The sequence below is a fragment of the Gymnoscopelus microlampas genome (genome assembly GCF_963454915.1).
Source record: "Gymnoscopelus microlampas genome assembly, chromosome: 24".
In the NCBI taxonomy this organism is placed as follows: domain Eukaryota; kingdom Metazoa; phylum Chordata; class Actinopteri; order Myctophiformes; family Myctophidae; genus Gymnoscopelus; species Gymnoscopelus microlampas.
Genome location: NC_139961.1, coordinates 33,343,048 through 33,365,977, shown reverse-complemented (window position 1 = coordinate 33,365,977; position 22,930 = coordinate 33,343,048). Strand labels below are relative to the sequence as shown.

The 22,930-nt window shown below is 39.6% G+C and overlaps 3 protein-coding genes across 4 annotated transcripts; 1 reads left to right on the top strand and 2 right to left on the bottom strand.

Moving 5' to 3' along the window:
* Nucleotides 1-642: 642 nt before the first annotated feature.
* Nucleotides 643-3,764, top strand: nudt15 (nudix (nucleoside diphosphate linked moiety X)-type motif 15). Of its 2 annotated transcripts, none has more exons than XM_084051721.1 (3): nt 643-913; nt 1,482-1,694; nt 3,017-3,764. In XM_084051721.1, exons 1-3 carry the CDS (start codon nt 765-767, stop codon nt 3,039-3,041), a joined length of 387 nt encoding a protein of 128 aa, XP_083907847.1. In that variant the 5' UTR covers nt 643-764; the 3' UTR covers nt 3,042-3,764. The 2 variants fall into 2 exon arrangements, with proteins under 2 accessions (XP_083907847.1, XP_083907846.1); XM_084051720.1 differs by having other exon boundaries at nt 1,482-1,678; nt 3,017-3,756.
* Nucleotides 3,765-3,976: 212 nt separating this feature from the next.
* Nucleotides 3,977-9,424, bottom strand: LOC311040659 (carboxypeptidase O-like; the record flags this gene model as incomplete). The annotated part of the gene is made up of 9 exons (XM_084050988.1): nt 3,977-4,455; nt 4,968-5,052; nt 5,232-5,434; nt 6,118-6,214; nt 6,790-6,906; nt 7,026-7,139; nt 7,283-7,384; nt 7,717-7,756; nt 9,366-9,424. The coding sequence occupies 9 exons, from the start codon at nt 9,422-9,424 to the stop codon at nt 4,259-4,261; spliced, it is 1,014 nt and encodes a 337-aa protein (XP_083907114.1). The 3' UTR covers nt 3,977-4,258.
* Nucleotides 9,425-10,357: 933 nt separating this feature from the next.
* LOC311040888 (carboxypeptidase O-like) lies at nt 10,358-19,171 on the bottom strand. The gene is made up of 10 exons (XM_084051269.1): nt 19,114-19,171; nt 17,010-17,100; nt 15,557-15,596; nt 14,977-15,078; nt 14,783-14,890; nt 14,516-14,632; nt 13,589-13,685; nt 12,280-12,482; nt 12,037-12,121; nt 10,358-10,916 (listed from the first exon to the last, which is right to left on the bottom strand). The coding sequence occupies exons 2-10, from the start codon at nt 17,075-17,077 to the stop codon at nt 10,651-10,653; spliced, it is 1,086 nt and encodes a 361-aa protein (XP_083907395.1). The 5' UTR covers nt 17,078-17,100; nt 19,114-19,171; the 3' UTR covers nt 10,358-10,650.
* Nucleotides 19,172-22,930: the final 3,759 nt, after the last annotated feature.

Here is a 22,930-nt window from a genome sequence, read left to right as displayed (position 1 = left end):
TTTTAATACGGGACTTCTACTTGTAGCAGAGTATATCTACATAGCAGTATCGATACTTTTACTTAAGTAAAACATGTGAGTACTTCTTCCACCACTGAATAATAATAATACAAATAAAAAACGTTCTTTACTTTTACTTCCACTGTAAGTAATCTCACATCAGCATACTGACCTTGAATTGGACCTCTCAGCCAGTAGATGGCGGTAACGCCACGAGCAGCAACCAGAGCCATTGAAATAACAGTGGAGCAGGGTTGCCATGCCCGCTTATTATAAGTGACTTTGGGCTTGATTTTCTGTAAAGTCGCTTGTAAATATTGGTGGTTGCGGTCTTTTGGCTGGTTTCTAAAGTGTAGCTGCATAAGTTATTTGGTCTTGTTTCCTAATGTTGTTTAAACCAGTGGTGATCAAACATTTTCATGTCAAGGAGGACCCCAAAATTAATATGTGTTTGTCCTGCAAAAACATTCCAAAATGACTAGATCTTTTATCTTTTTCTATTTTTTGAAAAATAAATGGCTATTTTCTAATAGCCGTAGCCTAGTACCTTCTTTTGGGCTTGTTTTCATAGACCTGCTGGTTTATGGATGCTTATTTCTCTCGCAAAATCTGGCATCACGGAAGTATGAGACTTGGGGTTGGGAAGAACTTCACGTGTATGTTTGTAAATAGACAGAGCGGTGTGATATAATGGTGGTTCCAACAAGTCAACATTAGTCCAGGATTTGTCAGTAATGTTTTAAAGTGTAAATACGTGTGAAAGGATGTCAGAGATAACGGTTAAACGTCCAGGAGTGGGAGTGGGTGTGCTGGTGACAGACCCACAGAACCCTCAGTGTGTGCTGGTTGGAAGACGAAGAGGTGCCATGGGTCATGGAACCTACCAGCTCCCTGGGGGGCACTTAGAGTTTGGGTGAGCAGAACACTACTCAGTGGTGGTGCTCAATTACTTTCCCAATTTTAGGCAGGGTAGTGATTTTCTTTGGTTAAAAGTCTATATTTTCAAAGTACTCATTGCTATAGAGCAGTGGTTTTCAACCTTTTTTTGCGCCAAGGACCCCCACATTGACACATATTAGCCCAGGGACCCCCATTTGAAAAGATATGCCCGGGACTCAATCATTTTGACTTCTTGGGGGTCCCAATCTACACAGTAGTATCATCATCAGTGTTGGTCCATTTGGTTCCATTTGTACACTCAGAGTTACAGACACACAAGGTTCAATTTGGTTCCTAACTATTAATTTGTCTGGGGACCCCCTGGAACCCCCTCAAGGACCACTGATTGAGTGTTTGTTTGGTTTATTTGTACACTCTTCGAGTTACAGACCCATAAGGGTTCATTTGGACCCCTGGTGGTCCCCGGACCCAACTTCATGATTGGTCAAGTGGTCTATACTGTTCTTTTTGGGAGTAATGCACATATTTGATTTAACCGTGGTGTCAGAATGTGATGCTGAATTTTCTGTCTCGTTTGAAAGGGAGACGTGGGAGGAGTGTGCCCACAGAGAAGTGATGGAAGAGGCAGGGGTGCGTTTGATTAACGTGCGCTTTGCGTCTGTGGTGAACTCCATCAAGTTGGAGGAACAGTACCATTATGTGACCATCATCATGCAAGGTGAACTGGACAGGACACACCCTGCGGAGCCAGTCAACCTGGAGCCAGAGAAGAATGAAGGTTTGTGGCGCAGCGCGTGGCTACTACAATACGTTTTTCCTCTCTGCCTTAAATCCTAATTCATATTTCAGTATCACCCCTTGCAACATGTTGCATCACAGAGCATTTACTCTCTCTCTCTCGCTCTCTCTCTCATTCTCTCGCTCTCTCTCTCATTCTCTCTCGCTCTCTCTCATTCTCTCTCTCTCTCTCTCTCTCTCTCTCTCTCTCTCTCTCTCTCTCTCTTTCTCTCTTTCTCTCTTTCTCTCTTTCTCTCTCTCTCTTTCTCTCTCTCTCTCTCTCTCTCTCTCTCTCTCTCTCATATTCATTGTGTGACACAGTATGGAGCCAGGCCTCCCGGTCAACAACTAAACTCATCACATGTTATTATTAGAAAAGTGCTCCTCAGAGCACAGGTCTCTGCCAGGCTGGGTTGTCTACCTAGGGCCTGCACGTTTTGGAAGGCTTTTATAGACAATTGGAATGGTATATGAGAAATCTGACTGATATATCTTGACCACATGACTCCAGAGATATTGTGTACCGATTTGTGTGAGTTTTGGAGAAAATGTAGTTGGCACAAATAGTCGGGCCTATATGGGAAGTTACATCATGAGCCAAGGTTATCTAGACCAATAGTTATAGGCCAAAACGTGAAGCGGGCTGTTATAGCGCCACCATGAGGCTTATTTGAAAACTTTGGGGTGGCCTACTGGGAGTGTGTGTGCAAAGTTTCATGGTAATCGAACGCTGCGTTCGTGATTTGTGCCATTTTGTGCAAAATGGGCCCCTCCCACAAACTTTGAAAGCCAATCGTAGCCAATCTGAATAGAATCTGGAAAAAGCTGACAGATACCTCTTGATCACATGAGCACAGACATAAAACTCACCCGATTTGGGTGAGTTTGGGGCAAAATCTGTATGAGCAAAGAGTTTTGATGAAAATGCAAAATGGTGTGGAAAATCAAGGAATCCATGGGAGGAAAAAAAACTGGACTCTGGAACCACAAGCAGGTTCCTACCTGAGGACCAGGGACGCAGGAGGGGGGCGGGGGAACATACTCAGTTCCATTGGGGGGGTGGGGTATCCCCCCCACTTTTGGGATGAAGAAAAAAGAAAAAACCTCCGACATCTACACTTCATGGAGTACATTTTTTGTACCGAATTAACCAAATTAAGGTAACAAAAAGTCCCAAAAAATAGTAGACCGATGTTTGAATGTTTGATATTTGAATGAAAACGAAATAAAACAAATCGTATAAATGAATTAATATAAATTAACACTATCAGTTCACTGAAACTGTATTTTGAACATTCCAAACACACCTGACCATGTGATTATTATTTTCCTTGACCAGGGTGGAGCTGGATTCACTGGGATGAGTTTCCCCCTGAGGAGCAGCTGTTCCTGCCATTAGCCTGTCTGAGACGACAAAGATTCCAGCCTTTCATGGACTCTGCGCAGCCCTGTGTCACCATGGGACACTGAATCTGCTCACTATCATATAGCAAGTAGCAACTGTCTTACGATATTGTTTTCTGTTTGTTTTCTGGTTTTTAGCACTGTGGAATACTGTTTACTGTTTTTTAGTTACAATGATAATGCAGCCCATAACCAAATGGCAAAAATAGCAGATCTACAAGCTTGCAATACGCTGTGACTGTGAGCTTGTAGATTGGCCATTTTCAGCCAAGAAATTTGGTGTAGAAGGAAAAACTGAGCGTACCAAGTGTAGAACCCTGGTAGACTGAGATTGCAAAGTATATACAGTAGGGTTTAAGTGGTTTACAGTCACTGTTACTTTCTCAAAGTCCACCAGAGAAATTTTTGTCTTCAAATATTTATTGACTTAGTTTACAATTGTACAGAAGGATTACAACATATTTTGAAGACTACATTGGAATGACTACATTTGGTGTAATATTTCATGCTGAATGTTGAATCTGTCTCTGAAACATCCATTAAAGTCTAAATGAATCCTCACCCGTTCCAGACAGGGCTGAAGGGCAGGATTTATTCCTGTAAAACAGGGGTTTTCAACAGGTGGTCCGTGGACCACTGGTGGTCCGTGAAGGTATTGCATGTGGTCCCTGACCATGCATTTAGTAATGTATGATTCTTATTTTATTTTATTTTATTCCACGGAACAGTACAAAAGAGAGTTAGAATCTCGAAATTCCACAGAAAAGGGAGTTAGAATCTCAACTGGTATAATTGCATGTGTCTGCTCACTCACATACAAATCATTATATTAACATGAGTTTAAGGGTAATCGTGGGATAGGAATAGTGGTTCTCAATCTTTTTTGAACTCTGGACCACTCGCATATTTCAGTTAAATAATGCCTGGTCTTGATATAATTTGTTGCACGTAGTATCGTGCAACAAATTCAATCAAGCCCTTTACAGTAATTATTTAATTTCAAGCTTTTTCTCCCACACCACGCCTATTGATCCAAATGTGCCTGCTGTAGAATATAGTAAAATTACCTATTACCTATCCACTTAGTGCCTCTTGGCACATACGGCCTAGATTAAAATGGCACTTGAAATACAAGACAGCAGTGCGGTCCGCAGCGTGGCGGTGACGGACTGCACCGTCACCGCCGAAGACCGAAGTTCTTGTCGTGCACATGGTGGATGATGTGCATGGCTCCCACGTACGCCTCCTCACACGCAGGCTTGATCTGTTCCTCTGGCAGCTTGAAGCCGTGCGCCCCCCCTCGGAGCTCGAACGTAAAGGAGAAGGGGATCCCCACTTGGCGAGCCCAGTCCCTTGAAGAGCCAGAATGTGGGTCTGCGGAGAAAGATGAAAAGAGAACTTGTCGTGCAGTGTTCTGTAGGTGAATTTTGTGTGTTTTAAGAAGTCATTTAAAAGAGAACACTGAACTTTCTAGCCTGATCCCCGAGCACCACAGTCCACTGATGCTTTTAAAAATGGACTAAAAACCTACCTTTTTAACAAAGCGTTGTCTTCATTATTCTTGGGCCTTTGTTTTTTTTCTATGCCCTGATTTTACCTAGTTTTTAAATTAACCCTTTAGCCTAGTAGAGTCCCATGTAGTGGTTTGGTTGCCTTTGCTGTTTTATGCCAATGCTTTTAAACCCTATTGCATTTGAGATTTGCAAGAATCTAAAGTGCGTTATAAATAAAATAGAATGTATTATTATGATCTCCCCAGGCAGGTCATTTCAAAGCCCAGGGGCCCTGGTGGCAAAGGCCCAATCTTCTTTTCAGTGCTGTGTTCAGTGTTATTATAGGTGATTTTTGTGTAGTTCTGCTGCTGCAAGTGGTCTGCTCCTACTTACACAGTATGTCTGGAGACCTTCCCACAGTGTAGTTCATCCCATGAACCTCCCGTATGGCATCTGCTGCAGCCAGACCCACCTCCATCTGAGAAACCAAACAATAGTAATAACGTTGTACAGTAGGTAATTTACATACAGGCAGGGTTGAAAATTGTTTAGTTTTCATGGTAATATTTATATAATATATAATAATATTGTAATATTTATAATGCAACTGTCTTTATTCATAAACAGTATGGTTATCCTCTATTTAGACTTTGGTACCAGCTCATTGTAGTTGGGGGCAGTGACATTAGGATGCCCGTAAGGGACCAGAATCAGTGGTCTGTAGGAGTGGATGGTCAGGAAACACAGGACGTTGTCCTTCATTCTCCCTACGAAGTTGGTGACGGCCCGAGCCTCGGGGTCAGACAAGGCCTCTGGGCCGCAGTATACCTCTGAACAGCAGTTATGTGACACCCCGATGTCTGTAGAGTAGGGGTGCAACAGTTTATCAAACTAATCAATTTATTGATTATAAAACATATTTAAATAAAATAATAAATGTTGGAGGGAATATAAAAAATGTTTGTTAAATAAAATTATCTGATCTGCAAGCTCAATGCGTTGCAATGTGACGCATTGTGACCTTGTACATCGGCTATTGTAGCTTGTTTTGTGAGACAATGTACAACAAAGTATAAAATCAGGCTTAATTGGTTAATCCAACTAATCAATTTAGTTGATTACAAAATATAATCCGCTGACACATGCTAAGTATCGAGTCCATTCAATGAATTTGCTTGCCATGTGGTACAGTGTTGCCATGGGAGCACACATTTACAATTGTGTTGCATCTCAAACAAAAACAGTTTTAGCCTGTGGGAGCACACATTTACAATTGTGTTGCATCTCAAACAAAAACAGTTTTAGCCATGGGGACTGAATGGGGATCTGGGGCTCTTGTTTGATGTTGTCCGATCTCGCAGTAGGAAGTTATAGTAATATAATATAATATAATGTACATAATTAGCATATCAATAATCTAGTGAGACTAAACTATAGCCTATATAGCCTGTGCTCTCAAAAATAAATAAATAATACATTTGGACCGCTGCTTATTTAGTCTGACCCACCCCTATATCCCATAGATTTGTAGAACACCACTCACTCCCCCAGTTGGTATGGAAGTTGCGGTTGAGATCAGTGCCACCGAAACAGACACAGTCCTCAGGTCCGGGTAATCTTGACTTCCTCCACAGTCGAGTCTGCAGAAGTCAAAATGGTTTAATTAATTTGTTCCAGGCATTCTATCAGTCAATCAATCAATCTATAAATTAAATCTGAGCACTACACATTTCTGTACAAATATTGGTTTTCCCACTCATAAATTGTATATACCGTAGGCTTATTTTAAGTTTTCAAATTCAAATATTGCCTGGAATCATAATGTGAATATAGGCACACTTGATGGATGGCCCTTCAAGACCCTTAAGGCCTTTCTTCAAATCACCAACTGATTTTATTAGGAGCATTTGAATACGATGTACAGTTTCTGATCTTTTCCAGGCTAAAAGTAGAAGATAAACTAGAGATAACCGACAAAACAATGGAAACATTGATGGAATTGATAAAGGTATAAAGTAAATTTAAAGCAGTTTTTTTTAAGTTACGCTGACACTTATTTTCATCATCATTTTAGATGCACCCAGTCGCAGAAGATGAGTAGATCTTCCAAACCATTCACCAAGGGCACACATAATGACTGAAGGATTGATTCTGGGCATCAAGACTAGCGTTTCCATTACTGCATCTCCTGTAAACATCAGACATTGGTACTCACTGTGTTGTCCTTCCATGAGTAGATGTATCCATCCACATTCAGCACAGGGGTCACATAGAAGTCCATGTTCTTCATCATCTCACTCATCTTTGGGTCTGTTTTGTATGCCTGGAGGACCTGATGGTGGGCCAGTTGAATATGCACTCTTGAAAACATTAAATGCACACATTCTGCCCCATTCACAGTTTATATGCACGCACGCATGCACGCGTGCGCGCACACACATATACACATACCTTTCTGACAAAGTACTGACAGAACGCTGGGGCGATCCATTCTCTAGCGTGGATTCCACAGTCCATCCAGATAGCTTTCTTACTTTCTTTTATCTCTCCAGTGCTCTCTCCAATCTAAAGAACAGATTTCAAGAATAGACTCATTGCTATGGTACACGCACACACACAGAATCAATAACTTCAATTGCAAAATGGGGACTGATAATGTTCTTATTTGTTAATGTTGTGCGCAATAAGTAATGTGGAAGGTTAGTTACCTTGAGAAGGCTAATTGTTCTGTTTTCATAAGTCTTGCCGTAAGCCACTATGGACACAAGTGAAGGGTATTCCATGACAATCTGCTCCATCCAAGAGGTGATCTGTGGAGAAGAGCAGAGTAGCAACACTGTATGGTAAAAGCTTGTTATATGACTGCGATGTTGCAGGTTCAACTAAGCAATTGTTTTGAAAAAGGCCAAACTCATTACAGTTTTGAAATAGCTCAACTATATAGGGAGTACACCATCTCCGTTAGTTGGCTGGATAGTGTGTTGACCTTTTAATCAAAACTTTCCCACAGGTTTTATTGCGCAATTAAGGACTTGGTCATGTGTGTGTTTGTTTCTGTTTGTGTGCATCCCTGTGTAAGTGCTTGCCAAAACACTAGCTTACATGGTGCCTTCAGGTACACAGTGAGTGTGTATTCACTTACCTCTATCATTGGATGGTATTTGTAGTAGTCATATTCCACTCTGTTAGACACACATACACACAGACCAAATAAACACAGTATGTCATACAGGCACAAAGTGTTACAGTATTTTGTACCTATAAAGAAATACTGAGGTAAATAGCAGTGCTCAGGCCTTCTGAACGAACAAACTCACTGAGTATGTTTGTTCATTAGTAAATGAGGAAAACTTATTTGCAACTTTAGAATAGAGTCCCAATAACGTCTATAAACTCGGTCTCGCCGAGCCAGACAACTATTCCACAATCTCCGAATGCTATATAGAGTCTGGAACTACACCTCCCAAAATCCGAGGCAGGAAACTGGCATATGTTCGTCATTTCCGTTCACGGAAATATATTAAAAAATATCTTTACATTTTATTTTAAAATTTCCATTTCTGCTAAGCAGCAAGCTATATATGCTTAGATTATTTTCATTTATATTAGGATACATTTGCACGACGAAACAGAGGTGGGGAGGAGGCGTCACATCAGCTTTATCGTTTGATCATTTTCAGAGCTTCCGTGCTCCAGAGTGTATATGACGGAAGCATTTGAAAACTGTGGGAGGCAACAGCCTGGCCATGCGAGACTAATAAACTGTTGACATGGTCTCAACAAATACATTTATTAACCTTTAAATAATAATTTGTTACCCTTCTTAAACATGTATTAATTTGTGTTTATGGAAGGCCAGCTGTAGGTGCAGGGAGGGTGCTGGTGGGTGTAGTAGGTGGCTGGTGGACTAAAGAAGAAGGCTCTGATGTAGCCTTTTCTAGTACTGATGATGTTAGAATAGTAGGAGGAGTTGGCAGCAGAAAGGGTTTACTTTTACTCATCAAAGTTATTAATCAACTATTAACACATGTTGTATATTGTACAAGTGTGAAACATAGTTGAAAGGTCCAGACAAGTTGTTCCTCAAGTCGATTTATTGGATAAAAACAGAGTACCGTGGCTCCATGCAGGAGTCCATCTGCCTTGCTGTGTGTGGCCGGTGGGAGTGGCCGGTGGGAGGGGCAGGGTAACAGGGGGCCGGGGTTTCTTTGTCCCTCCGTATTGATATGCACACGCTGCACTCATGTGTGTTGGATGTCCACAGAGCTATAGGTGTGTGTGCTACAGTATCTCTCTAGTATGTGTGTGTGTGTTATGCATGTAACTTAAACCGAGGAATGGTACAGGGGGGATTGGAGGAACTCCAGATGTTTGTCATAAATCGTACCTGTCACAATGTTCTTCGTGCCTGTACAGCTCCAGACAGTGTGTGCACTATTGTCTAAATACAACACATACTTAAAGGTACAATTGGCGTCAGGTGGTTGTATTTAGTCTCTCTGCTCTTCTATTGAGACATTTAGATCGTGTCAAAGGTCATGTCTCACCTAGACACTGGATCATCATCTGACACAAACTTTTACCTGATGGTCAAGATACAATTTATCCCCTGAGCAAGCAGGCAGGCTCTATTAGTTGGTAAAAATGTCAGCATTGCGCAGGAAACCGGGTTCAAATCCAAGGTAGAAGAGGAAAGTTACATAGTGCAGCTTTAACAAATCACTAATAAGTAGTTTACTAATAGTTCATGAGCTATTAACTATTTATTAGTAGTATATTCTAAATTGTTACCCTCCTTGGCATATCCACTCCAGACTCACCGGTCCTCTGTTGTCGCACCAATCCGACATAGCAGCATCAGAAAAGCAAATCCCAGATATGGCACCATGGCATTCAGTTGAGAAGTCCCTGACTTTTCAGATATCTTCGTACTGTCTCTAAGCCCACCTCTCCTCCCTAGCAGTGTAGATTTGACCAATAGTATTACTACTGCAACACAACATAATCTGGTTCCACCTATTAAATCATACAGAGTACATTTCAGTACTTTAAACAAATAGTTATTTCAAAATACTTCCCCGTGTGTGTGCTAAAACTGATCTCATGAGTTTGAGTGCTTGCAGGAAATGGACAGATATAGGGCCCAACTGGGGCTTGAATCCCTCCTTTATACTCCCTCTCTGCCTGATGTAACAGAGGGGGAGCACCTTCAGCCAGAGACTCATCCTCCCTCCAGTGGTGGAAAAAGTGTTCAAATGTTTTACTTAAGAAATAGTATAAAAATGTACTTAAAGTACCAACAGTAGAAAGTACTCATTATGCAGAATGTCCCTCATTATGCAGAATGCAGAAAACACCACTAATACAATCACAGTCAGTTCATAATGAGACGAAATCCACCCAACAATATTGCACAGCAAGGAGTCCTCAGCAGCATATAGGAGAAAGGATAGAGGATATTGCACTTATTTAGAGTTCACAAGTCTGATAGCTTGGGGGAAAAAACTCTTGCAAAACTCTTGAATGTAATCTCTGTTACTTTCTCAAAGTACACCAGAGAGATTGTGTCTTCAAATATTTATTGACATAGTTTGCAAGTGTACAGAAGGGATTACAAAACAGAAGGGATTTAGAAGACTAAATGGAATGTAGACTACATTTGTTGGTAATACCATGCTGAATCTGTCTCTAAAACAACCATTACATTCTAAATGAGTCTACACCTGGACAGGACTGAAGTGCAGGATTTATTCCTGTAGAATACAGTGTAATTACGATCCACTTAGTGCCTCGTGGAACATAAGTAAAATTACCCCAAATAGAAAACTCTCACCCCAACACAACATTTTTTGGGATAAAAACATAAATAACCAAATACTTTCATTTGTACACAAAACTCTCCAGGCCCCATGAAATACATTTTTAAAATCAAACATTTCAGATCTCTTCTTCATCATCTCAGTTTCTGCTCACTGCTCAGACATATTTAGTCTATCCAGGCCTACGAACGAACAACGCTTAGCAGACTGCGTGAACGCAGTGGGAGTGTCCATCATAGAACGATGTTGCGCCGCTCTCACAGTGCTGCGGTGCCAGTGACGAATGCCGCCAGCAGTGTGGTCCACAGTGTGGCGGTGGCGGTGAGGACTGCACCGTTGAAAGTCTTGTCGTGCACGTGGTGGATGATGTGCAGGGCTCCGGCATACGCCTCCTCACACGCAGGCTGTATCTGTTCCTCTGGCAGCTTGAAGCCGTACTGGCCTTTGTCCCGGAGCTCGAACGTGTAGGAGAAGGGGATCCCCACTTGGCGAGCCCAGTCTCTTGAAGAGCCAGAATTCGGGTCTGCGGAAAAAGATGAGGCACTCGTCAATGTAATGTAATGTCATGCAGTGTTCTGTAGGTGAATTTTGTGTGTTTTAAGAAGTGATTTAAAAGGGAACGCTGAACTTGCTAGCTTGATCTCCTCAGGTCATTTTAAAGCCCAGGGGCCCCTGGAGGCAAAGACCCAATCGCCTTTTAGAACGTTGCTGTTTTCATTGTTTTGCACCCTGTCCGTCCGTCCGTCTGTGAACAGCTAATCTCCCGCACCGTTGTCATGATCGCAGCGAAACTGTGCACACACACTCCCTGGATGCCAATTCAGAACCTCTGGCCCACATTTTTCATATGGGCCTATTATAGCGCCACCAGGAGGCCGCTTTTTGCAAAACACATGTTTTGACAGTACTCCTACAGATTTTGTCCAAACGTCATGCAAATCGGTACAAAGTATCTCTATAATCATTAAACAAAACGGGTCTTTCAGATTCCATCCTGATTGGCTAAGAATGGCTTCCAAAGTTTGCAGGAGTGCTCAGTTTTGAATAAAATGCCTCAAATCATGAACACAGTGTGCAATTTCCGTGAAATTTTGCACGTACATTCCCACTAGGCCGAGGAAGAAATGGCACTTGAAAACTTTCAAATGAGCCTCATGGTGGAGCTATAACGGCCCGATTCATGTTTTTACCTATACTGTAACTGCACCGATCTGTGTAAAACTTTGTATGTGCACTCCCTAGAGGCCAAGGAAAAACCTTTGCCCTGCATTTTTAACATCTGCCTTTTTATAGCGCCACCAGGAGGCCGACTTATGTAAAATACATTTTCGGATATTACTCCGTCAGATTTGATCCAAATGTCATGCACATCGATACACATGATCTCTATAGTCATGTGATCAAGACTATGTGATCTAATTTAGCAAAAGAAAATGGAAACAAAATGCCTCAAATCATGAATACAGTGTCCGATTGCCATCAGAGGCCAAGAAGAAATGGCACCCTTTTCACAATGGCTTATTAGAGCGCCACCACAATAACCTACCTGACCTGGCGGAGACCTGTGCTCCGAGGAGCACTTTTTCTAGCTATAGGTGATTTTTGTGTAGGTCTGCTGCTGCTAGTGGTCTGCTCCTACTTACACAGTATGTCTGGAGACGTTCCCACAGTGTAGTTCATCCCATGAACCTTCTTTATGGCATCTGCTGCAGCCAGACCCACCTCCATCTGAGAAACCAATCAATAGTATAACGTGGGTCATGTACACGCAAGCAAGGTTGAAAATGGAAGTGTCTGTTTTTGTATAAGTTAAGTTTTCATGGCAATATTTTTAACTGTCTTTATTCATGAACAGTATGATTATCCTCTTAAGTAGATTCTGGTACCAGCTCATTGTAGTTGGGGGCAGTGACATTGGGATTCCCGTAAGGGACCAGAATCAGCTGGCTGTAGGAGTGGATGGTCAGGAAACACAGAACGTTGTCCTTCATTCTCCCTACGAAGTCGGTGACGGCCCGAGCCTCGGGGTCAGACAGGGCGTTGGGGCCGCAGTATACCTCTGAACAGCAGTTACGTGACACCCCGACGGCTGTGGAGTAGGGGTGCAACAGTTTATACATCTAATCGATTTAATCGATTATTTAAAAAAAAAGTTAAATACAAAAATACATTTTGGAGGGAATATAAAAAAAAAGTTTGTTTAAAAAATAAAAAAATATCTGATCTACAAGCTCACAATGCATTGCGATGTGACATGTTGTGTACATCGGATATTGTCATTAGTTTTGTGAGACAACGTACGGCAATTGGGCTTAATTGGTTAATCAGACTAATCATTTTAGTTGGTCTATATTTCATAGATTATAAAATATACTGTAATTCACTCATTATATATATTTTCAATGGAAAAAGTAATCGATAGAATAATTGCTAAGAAAATAATTGATCGTTACAGCCCTAAGAATACAATTATTACCTCTTGAGCTCAGTTTAATCATTAGGCTCACAAATGGCAATTGCTAAGTATTGAGTTCATTCAATGAATGCACTATCCATGTGGTACAGTGTTGCCATGGGAGCACACATTTACGATTTGTTTTTCATCTGAAACCAGCAGTAAAACAGGTTTAGCCGGTTAGAGTGGGGACTGAATGGGGGTCTGGGGCTCTTGTTTTATGTCAGTGGCAGTGGGTCTCTGAAAACAGATTTTGTAGATCTGAGTAATAATGTACTAAATGCCATCTAAGCAGCTTGAACTCATTATTGTACCTCACAGTAGGAAGTCATAGCATCAGCATATCATTAATCAAGATGTACTAGATAACAGGGAACAGACATGTTAAAATGAGATAAAACACAAAAGTTAAGACATCCAACATGTGATTAGCAAAAGACAGTACAGCGCAAGGCTAGGATGGTGTCTCTATCACTTGCACGATGTACACTTGTGCATAGTAGGCATGCGTGCGTGTGTCTGTGTGTGGAATAACCTGTTCTATAATTTATCGTTGCCAACAATGCAGTCTAGTGATTGATTCAAGTTTACTCATACAGTAGTAATGGAGGTCAGGACAACTGCCCAAAACAGTGAAAAAGATACAAAATTAAATTGTATTAATGCTCTCCCTCTGACCACTACCTATTTTGCCAGACCCACCACTACTACATCCCATAGATTTGTAGAAGAACACTCACTCCCCCAGGTGGCATTGAAGTTGCGGTTGAGATCAGTGCCACCGAAACAGACACAGTCCTTAGGTCCGGGTAATCTGGACTTCCTCCACAGTCGAGTCTGCAGAAGTCAAAATGGATGAATAGTGGGTTATAATAAACATTATGCCCTATTAATTAACACTCATTTGTAATACACAGCCCACTGCTGGCACCTGAAAAGGCCTTTCTTCTCATCTCTAGTGGCCATTAACTACTGAACAAGACCACTGAGCTTTGCGTGTCCAAGTAATTCATCAACTACATTTATTGGGAGCATTTTAATATGTTGTACAATTTCTTATCATTTCGAGGCTGCTTAGGGCACCATAAAAGTAAAACATAAACCCGAGTTAACTGCCAAAATGATGGAAACATCTGATGTAATTCAGAAAGGTAAAACAATTTTAAAGCAGGGTTTTTGGAGTTCTGCTGAGGCTTATTTTCGTCATCTACATTTTAGCATGCACCCAGTCCCTTAGCACAGTGGTGCAAACCTTTTAGCTCAAGACCCAAACGAGAAATTAGACCTTTGCCCGGGACCCAAACTAGTGAAAATAGCAGATCTACAGATCTGCTATTTTCACTACTTCACTACTATTTTTACTACTTATTATTAATTATTCGATTCTTTCATTTTATTTATGAAATGCCTTCGATTTTTTTTTCTAAATATAGGAAAAGAAAAAAGGGTATTTTTACTCGCGACTCATAAAAATTGGTCCGTGACCCAGACATGGGTCGGGACCCACAGTTTTGGAAACAGTGTTCTAAACCATTTGCCTTAGGGCACAAATGATCATTGAATGATTCATTCTTGGCACAGAGACACAGAGTACTTTTTTATAACTATGAACACTAGTGTTTCCATTACTGCTACTGCTCCTGCAAACATCAGACATTGGTGCTCACTGTGTTATCCTTCCATGAGTAGATGTATCCATCCACATTCAGCACAGGGGTCACATAGAAGTCCACGTTCTTCATCATCTCAGTCATCTTTGGGTCTGTTTTGTATGCCTGGAGGATCTGATGGTGGGCGAGTTGAACATGTGTTTGTGAACATAAATGAGATGCACAAATTCTACCCGATTCTCACACACACGCACGCACGCACGCACGCACACACACACACACACACACACACACACACACACGCACACGCACACGCACACGCACCTCTCTGACAAAGTACTGACAGAACGCTGGGGCGATCCATTCCCTAGCGTGGATTCCACAGTCCATCCAGATAGCTTTCTTTGTTGTCTCTCCAGTGCTCTCGCCAATCTAAACACATTTGGGGGATAGCTGGATTACCTTGAGAAAGCTTGGCTCTGTTTTTTATACAGTATGTTGTGAGGGAGGTGGATTACCTTGAGAAGGCTAATGGGTCTGTTTTCATATGTCTCGCCATAAATCTCTATGGACACAAGTGAAGGATATTCCTTGGCAATCTGGATCATCCAAGAGGTGATCTGTGGGGAAGAACAGCGTAGATTACATTATGGTAAAAGCACATCATGTGACTGCGATGTTACAGGAAACCATTATTACAGCCTTGAAATACACACATCAAGACTAGGGAATACGCAGGTAGCTGACTGGATAACTATAATTGCAACATACCCACTATAGTCTTCCCTCTATCTGTCCTCAACTAAATAAAGCAATCACTACTTTAAAAAGTAACAATATGTACATACCTAAAAAAGAAAGAAGTTCTGTTTTGTAAAGAACAATAGTAAAGACTAGCTGGAACACATTGTCTATCTAAACAAAACTAAGTGATAGCATGTCAATAGGTTCTATTGAGCAATTAAGGATTGGTCCATTTGTAAATACTGTACTGCATATGTATGTTTGTGTGCATCTGTGTGTGAGTGCTTGCCAAAACACAAGCATACATGGTGCCTGCAGGTGCACAGTAAAAAAAAGAATTGTGTATTCACTTACATCTATCATTGGGTGGTATTTGTAGTAGTCATATTCCATTCTGACACACACACACACACACACACACACACACACACACACACACACACACACACACACACACACACACACACACACACACACACACACACACACACACACACACACACACAGAGAGAGCAAAAACAACATGTTATACAGACACAATGATTACTTACAGTATTTTCTACCTCTTGTCATATCCAGAGAAAAGCACTAAGTTATAAATATATCAGTTTTAATAAATATAGTATATGCTACCATTTTGGGTGATCACGGTGAAAACGTTTCCACCTAAAAGGTGAAAGTGTTATCACCTAAAATGGTAGCACTTGGCCACCCAAGACAGCCTACTTTAGCCTAACAGAACCCTTTTATTACAAGAAAAAGTTAACAATCAATAGATGGTTACTAGGATTTAAAGGACCATACCACCGTCATTATCTAGTCACATATCGTAGGCTGCCATATTGTACGTAAACAAAGACCATTTTTATGTCGCTGGTTGTTTTGGTTTTTTATTTTCTACAAACAATTTTGAGTAATTTAGTTAATGCTTCTCACTAAACCTTATTGTGTGGCTCTTAATCACGTCTATGTGGACCATGTCAATCCGTACCGCAAGATACTCAAAGTAAATCAAATACTCCACAAATGTGGACTTGAGTCCACATTTATAACATAATGAAATGTTTCATCAGTAACTGAAGTGGTGCATAGCAAACAACTGGCAAGATTTTAATTAGTGTGTTCATTTAAAAGTTGATACCCCACTGAAGTGGATTGTTTTTTAGGTTTTTTTATGATCAACACTTTATTTTTACCTTTAGCAAAACAAATAATAAAACAAATATACAAATAAGCATGTAATAAAATTAATATTCAAAGAAAATCAGAGTAAGAAAATGTACACACAAAGAGCAACAATAGTATACAAATATGAAGTGGATTGTTTTATCTAACTAATCTTCAACCTACATCAGACTGACAAATAGCTTATTGTAAAAGCAATCTGTTAAGTCTACCAAATTCATAACATTTCTACAGAATTCAGCATTAGATGTTTCATGTTTCATTTCAATTGTGCAATGTATGGCCCTTCACTCCCTTTGTTGAATTCAGTATGGCCCTCTGGAAATAAATGCTACCCACCCCCGGACTAAAGCCTATATCTGAAAGTAATCACGACTAAATTGACTACATTTATATAGGCTAATCATTCCAAATATATTATCAGAAATCCATGGTCGACTGCATTAAGGGAAGCTTTTTCTGCCTTGACTGGAACACATAATATTATGAACCGGTCACTTAGCATTTTACAGAAAACAAGTATTCATAGTTGTACTGCAACACATTGTACTGCTATAACTGATCATAATAGCAGACCAGTGTTTGACACAAGAGATCCCTGCCATCTCCACTCCAGACTCACCGTTCCTCCGTTGCCGCCCCAATCTGAGACAGCAGCATCAGAAAAGCAAATCCCACAGAGTGAAGCATTGTCACCTCTCTCCCTGTCCTTCCTTTTTAGAAAATAAATACACTCTGAGTGACCTCATGGCATGATGGAGATCTTTTTATAGTTTCTTTGGATCTGATAAAGACAGACCTTTGTCTAACAGAATAGTGCTATGCAGGTTAGATGAGGCCCCTTGTACTGTTGATCTGCCTGGTTAATGTTGATCTGCCTGGTTAATGTTTGATGGACGCTTAATTATCTCAAGTCATCCTGTCGTGCCCGGCAAATAGCAGATCTACTGTATAAGCTCACAAGTCAAGAGCTTTGTAGATCTGCTGTAGATCAGTCTAAATCACCCTTTAATATTTGCAAAACCGTAAGTGCATTTCTTGAAACAATTTGTACAAACAGCACCACTCACATGAATTACCTGCACAAGCCTGTAACTAGCGTAGAATCCTTAGTTTATTTCTCTAAAGTAAATATTCATGTCCATGAACATGTCAGTGCCATCAGAATGACAAGTCCTTGTGTCATTGTTTACAAACAAGGCAGTCAAAATGCTGAGGCACTTTGTCACTATTTTCAGTATGGCTAAAGCATAGATGACTGATTGAAAATGCACAAGGCTGCAAATATGCATTTCAACAGTACAAAGTTACACATTACGTGGGAGATTGATTGCAAGTGATTGGACAGGATTCACATTTATGCTTTTACTGTCTGTACAGTAACTTGTTGACAGAGCATGTCCAGTGGTGGAAAGTAACAAAGTACATGTACTCAAGTACTGCACTTAAGTACAATTTTGAAATATGTGTACTGTACAATTTTGAAATATGTGTACTTTACTTGAGTATTTCCAATTTCGAATACTTTTACTTCTACTCCACTATATCTCAGAGGCAAATATTGTACTTTTGCTCCACTACAATTATTTAAAAACTTACGGTACTAGTTATTTTGTAGATTTAGATTATTAACAAAACATACATTAACCACTTCAGCCCTGTATACATTTCGGTCATTTGAAAATAGCAGATCTACAGGTTCACTGTGAGCTTGTAGATCTGCTATTTTCAAAAGATGTTTATACATTTGAAAACTTGAAATGGGACTTTCTGCATAATGAGTACTTTTACTTTTGGTACTTTTAAGTACATTTTGACACCAATATGTTTGTACTTTTACTCAAGTACATTTTGAATTCTAAACTTCCACTTGTAACAGAGTACTTCTATATTGCAGTATTGATACTTATTCTTAAGTAAAGAATGTGAGTACTTTTTCCACCACTGAGCATGTCATTGTGATACAGAAAATTAATGATGTATTAAAGTAATAATAACATATACAAAAGGGCGTTCATTTATGAGAAAACCTAAAAATAGATAAAATATGGAGATACAAGATACCTGCCAGGTAGTGACGATATCTTCCTCTGCACCTCTGAGCTATTTTAGAGCAGTGGTTCCCACACATTTTAGCTCGAGGCCCAAAATAGAAATTTGATGTTTCCCCGGGACCCAAACTAGTGAAAATAGCTGATCTACAAGCCCACAGCATGTCGCTTTGTGACGTGTTGTGAGCTTGTAGATCTGCTATTTCACTACTTCTTAAAATATTTTTTAAATGTATGGAATCTCTTGATTTCTTTCTAAATGTTTGAAAGATTGTTGTAAACTAATACAATGTATATTTACTCGTGACCCATAAAAACACTGTTTTAAAGAACTGGTTGATCATTGGTTGATCTAATGCTTCACAAGTCAAGATTAACCTGAGGTCAGGAGTGGACACAAAAAATAATTATAACAATAATTATTATATAATTATGACAACTGGTTCAACCATTTTTCATAATGACTTATGCAATGAACTAATGCCTACATGTATGGGGGGGGGGGATAATATTCAACAGAAAACCAATATGTTATATATTGTACTTAATCATTTGCATGAATGGTCCAAAACATTTGCAATTTGTTCAAAATAATGGGAACTTATATTATGATGTAAATGACGTGGAGGTTGAACAAGTTGTTTTGATAATTTCAAGAAAGCGACTGAGACCAACCTTAAAGAAGTGAAGACATGGTACGCTGTAAAATCCTCAGCATTCATTTATCCATTTGTATCTCAGAGAGTGTAAAAACATTGTCAGCTTCTGGGAAACAATATTATTTATTATTTTAACAATTTATATTATCATATTGATGTTACATTTCTCTATGCTTGTCATAACCCATCCATCTAAGACCTTTGGTTGGGGCTTGTAGAGGATGTGTGGGTGTACAGCAAAGGGGTGCGGATGTGTTGTGCAGTCACAGATGATTCTTTCTGTCAAAGCGGAACTATCAAGCAAACCAAATGGGACTGTAATCCTGCTGGGATTTCCAAACTGGTAAACTGTTTGCACTGACCGGTCAGCAATCAGGTGGTTTTAACACCCCCATGGAAAATAAAGGCTGGGTATGTTGTATGTTATAAATACAATTACTATGTATTTAAGCCATAAGGCCTATAAAGCATGATAATGAGACATTTGATTATGATTATGATTATCATAAAAAGATTAGAAATTACATCATTTTTATGATCCCTGATCAATATTGCCAAGAGTTACTGTATAGTAAAGGCTTTCATATTTATTATCTACATGGAATTTGCCCCATAATCTCGTCCTCCATCAACCATTAGCTGAGGTCCACAATAAAAGTATTAGAGTCTGCACACTGTTGTCACAGTAGCTCCCCATGTTTATTGCAGATCATTTCAATCTCCAAGGCCCAAGAGTTCAAAGCTTTTAATCACTATATGATTGGATCAGATCTGGATTTCTTATTGACATAATGTTTCCTGAGATAACACTATGATCACAGATCGGCTATTAAGGTAATCCCAATCCTGTTTTTTGGTTTTGAACCGCCCAAAATAAAAGTCTGATGTTTCGATAAGTACAGTAGGTTTTGAGAATGAGAGCTTTGTTTAACTCCAGCGTATCTGTCTAAACAGGGTTACAAAGTGCTTTACCAAAAATATATACAATACAGCAAGATATAATGAGAGTTAAAATGGCAACGTAAAAATCAAAACATAAAATAAACATCAATTAAAAACAAATACCATCAAATAACATGAATAAAAAAATATGAAAAAGGCATACATGGAGATTATCACGGATAAAAGATTGAATAAAATAAACACTATGAAAAGGCCTTGATGTTTAAGTAGGTTTTCAGAAGTGATTTAAAAGATGCCTTAGACGGCATTCCAAAGCAAAAGCCTCATTACCCCAGGTAATGAGGCGAGTTTTAGGAACAACGTAGTAATGGGCCCTTCACAGAGCACAGAGTGAGATGTAAAGAGATATAACTCTGAAAAATCAAGATGTTATTCGAATCGTGACTCTGTCAGACCAACTTCCCAGAAAGGTGTAGTTTGTGTTTTTAAAGTACAATTTACAATTACAATTTAGGCATTTAGCAGACACTCTTAATCCAGAGCGATTTACAGTAAGCAAGGACAACACAAGTTAATACATCAAATACATAGAAATGGTAATCTAGGATCATAAGTAAACCAAGAACCTATCATCAGTCTAACAGAAGAATATCCAAACAAGTCAATAATCTGTACATTGAAACTATACACACTGTAGGATGCCAGGTCAACAATGGCCTGGCATCTGTCTACATAACATGCTATCTAAATTGTCTAAGTACAACAATGGCTGGCCTCATCCTACATTTCTGACCTTTGCCCTCATTCCACCTCTAGGTTCACTTCACTCACATCCTCCAACCATATGTTCTCTGTCTGTTCCACAGCCTTGGTTAAATCTGAAAGTGGCGTCATGCGTTTGCTGTCCGATGCTGTGGAACAAACTGCCTCTCTCTATTAGGTCTGCTTAACATTCACACTTGAATTAAACTTAAACAGCCATTTATATTCCCTCACATTTGGGTCTACTGGAAGGTCCATGTGTCCTGTGTAGTCTTGTCCTCATAATTACTGTCTTATTAATTAACGTTGTATAAGACTGTGCTCTATAAAAAATATTGGACTTGTCATAAAGTCATAAACTAATCTTGATGCTTTCCCATAATTAGTTTATCTTCTGTAACTGATACATTAATAGGGCCGCCAAACTACTCAAATGTTTAATCGCTCTCTCCATGTCTGAGCGAACAGAGCGTTGAGAGTGGGTGGAATTATGGAATGTACGGGGCGGGTCATTCTAAGCATGCATTAATTGCATTAAAATGTTTAATCTAATTAATTTCATAAGTTAATTAACTCAGTTAAGTCAGTTATTTTGACAGCCCTAATTTTTATATTCCTCTCATTTGTCTTAACAAATGTAATATTCAATATTCAAGTATTAGCATAATTTGACTCTCACATTGGCTTCAGATATTTTCATACATTGCACTACTTGTCCTGCTGAGTCGACCAACATCACTCTCTCTTTCAGACATTTCCTGGTCTTCGGAGCTGCCAATCATGGTTCTATTGGTAGGGAGAACCACAGGGTTCTGACTGGTCAATGTTGATGAGACAGTCTGGTAGAGATCACTGTCTGGGTGCTGGAGAGCAGTGTATGTGTCTTGATCATCTTGGTCCTATGAAAATTCAGCACATTTCAGATAATAAAAGTATATAAAATGTAATACAATGAAATTAGACGATTGTGTATTTATTATTTATCTTATCCCTCCATCCCGGAAGATGAATGGATGAAATTAAATTTGAGCCCAGCTTGTTGAAAAGTATTGGGGAAAAAATCATACACTGTTCACTGGAGAATGAAGAGTTGCTGCTGTGATGGATGGGATGGAATTGCCTTGGTTTGTTCTTCTGTTTCATAGACAAAGTATAGCAGAGTCAGTTAAGAAAGCAAAGCATTAAAGAGAGCATTAGAATGGACCCTTTCACATCAGTCCCTTTGATGGCTGGTTAATGCAGAAGAAGGTAGCATTAATTGTTTCATTTGATAGGTCTTACTGGCACTGCCAGCATCTTCAAAATGCTGCTGTGAAAATGTTCTACAGAGCAAATAAACAAACCCTCATTTGTATACATTAGTGAATTACTAAATTATAGTTTGTCTGTATACTTTATTTGGAGTCTCAGTTTGTACTGATAGAGTTATGCAGTTATTACAAATTATAGGAGAAGTTATGCTTAAAAAAAATACCTTTGACATATTTTCCACAGGATAATCCCAGTTAGGATGAAAATATTGACAGATATAGACAGAACTAGAGACACCACAATAGGCGCCAGGCTGTATTCCTTCTCAACTTGTACCATGTGGTCTGGAAAAGAGGTGGTACACAATGCAGAAAATTAGAAGTTCTGTTCCAAATTGCCATATCCACCTGGTGAAAAAGGGACTGTGACACTTTCTCTAACTTAACGATTGTGGCAAATTTGTTGATATACAAGATAATGTACTGTAGGCCTACTAATCAAATGCCAGCCCTGTGTGGACTGAAACCAGTAGCGTTTTGGCAATACATTAACCATACAGTATGGCTAAACCAAACACATTAACCTTGAATAAGCACTGCGACAAGGGGATGTAGAACTGTGATGGGAGGACTGTGAGAAAATGTAAGAACCTTCTGTTGTACGAGATGTGTTGTTCCGCCATGTAACTGTGGTCACCTCAACACTTTCTGGAATACATGAAAGATAAGATACTTGGTTACAGAAAAGCTTGTGTATCTAGGAATTAACATTCTGATTGATAGGCCTTTAGAAAAATGCAATAAAATAAGGGACATTTGAGTCCCTTATTTACACCGGCACACAATCAATATCTTGACCTGTATTGGGAAAACATCAACAACATACAAAGTATTAATAAGTAAATGAGTATGTATGCA

What these genes read in the sequence shown, in the direction of transcription:
- LOC311040888 (XM_084051269.1), bottom strand. Translation starts at nt 17,077, where the DNA reads ATGCTTCACTCTGTGGGATTTGCTTTTCTGATGCTGCTGTCTCAGATT. An exon ending in GGGGCGGCAACGGAGGAACG is followed by an intron (nt 15,597 to 17,009) that starts GTGAGTCTGGAG and finishes TGTGTGTGTCAG; the next exon opens with AATGGAATATGACTACTACA. An exon ending in GACCCATTAGCCTTCTCAAG is followed by an intron (nt 14,891 to 14,976) that starts GTAATCCACCTC and finishes AAATGTGTTTAG; the next exon opens with ATTGGCGAGAGCACTGGAGA.
- nudt15 (XM_084051720.1), top strand. Translation starts at nt 765, where the DNA reads ATGTCAGAGATAACGGTTAAACGTCCAGGAGTGGGAGTGGGTGTGCTG. An exon ending in GGGGGGCACTTAGAGTTTGG is followed by an intron (nt 914 to 1,481) that starts GTGAGCAGAACA and finishes CTCGTTTGAAAG; the next exon opens with GGAGACGTGGGAGGAGTGTG. An exon ending in GGAGCCAGAGAAGAATGAAG is followed by an intron (nt 1,679 to 3,016) that starts GTTTGTGGCGCA and finishes TTCCTTGACCAG; the next exon opens with GGTGGAGCTGGATTCACTGG.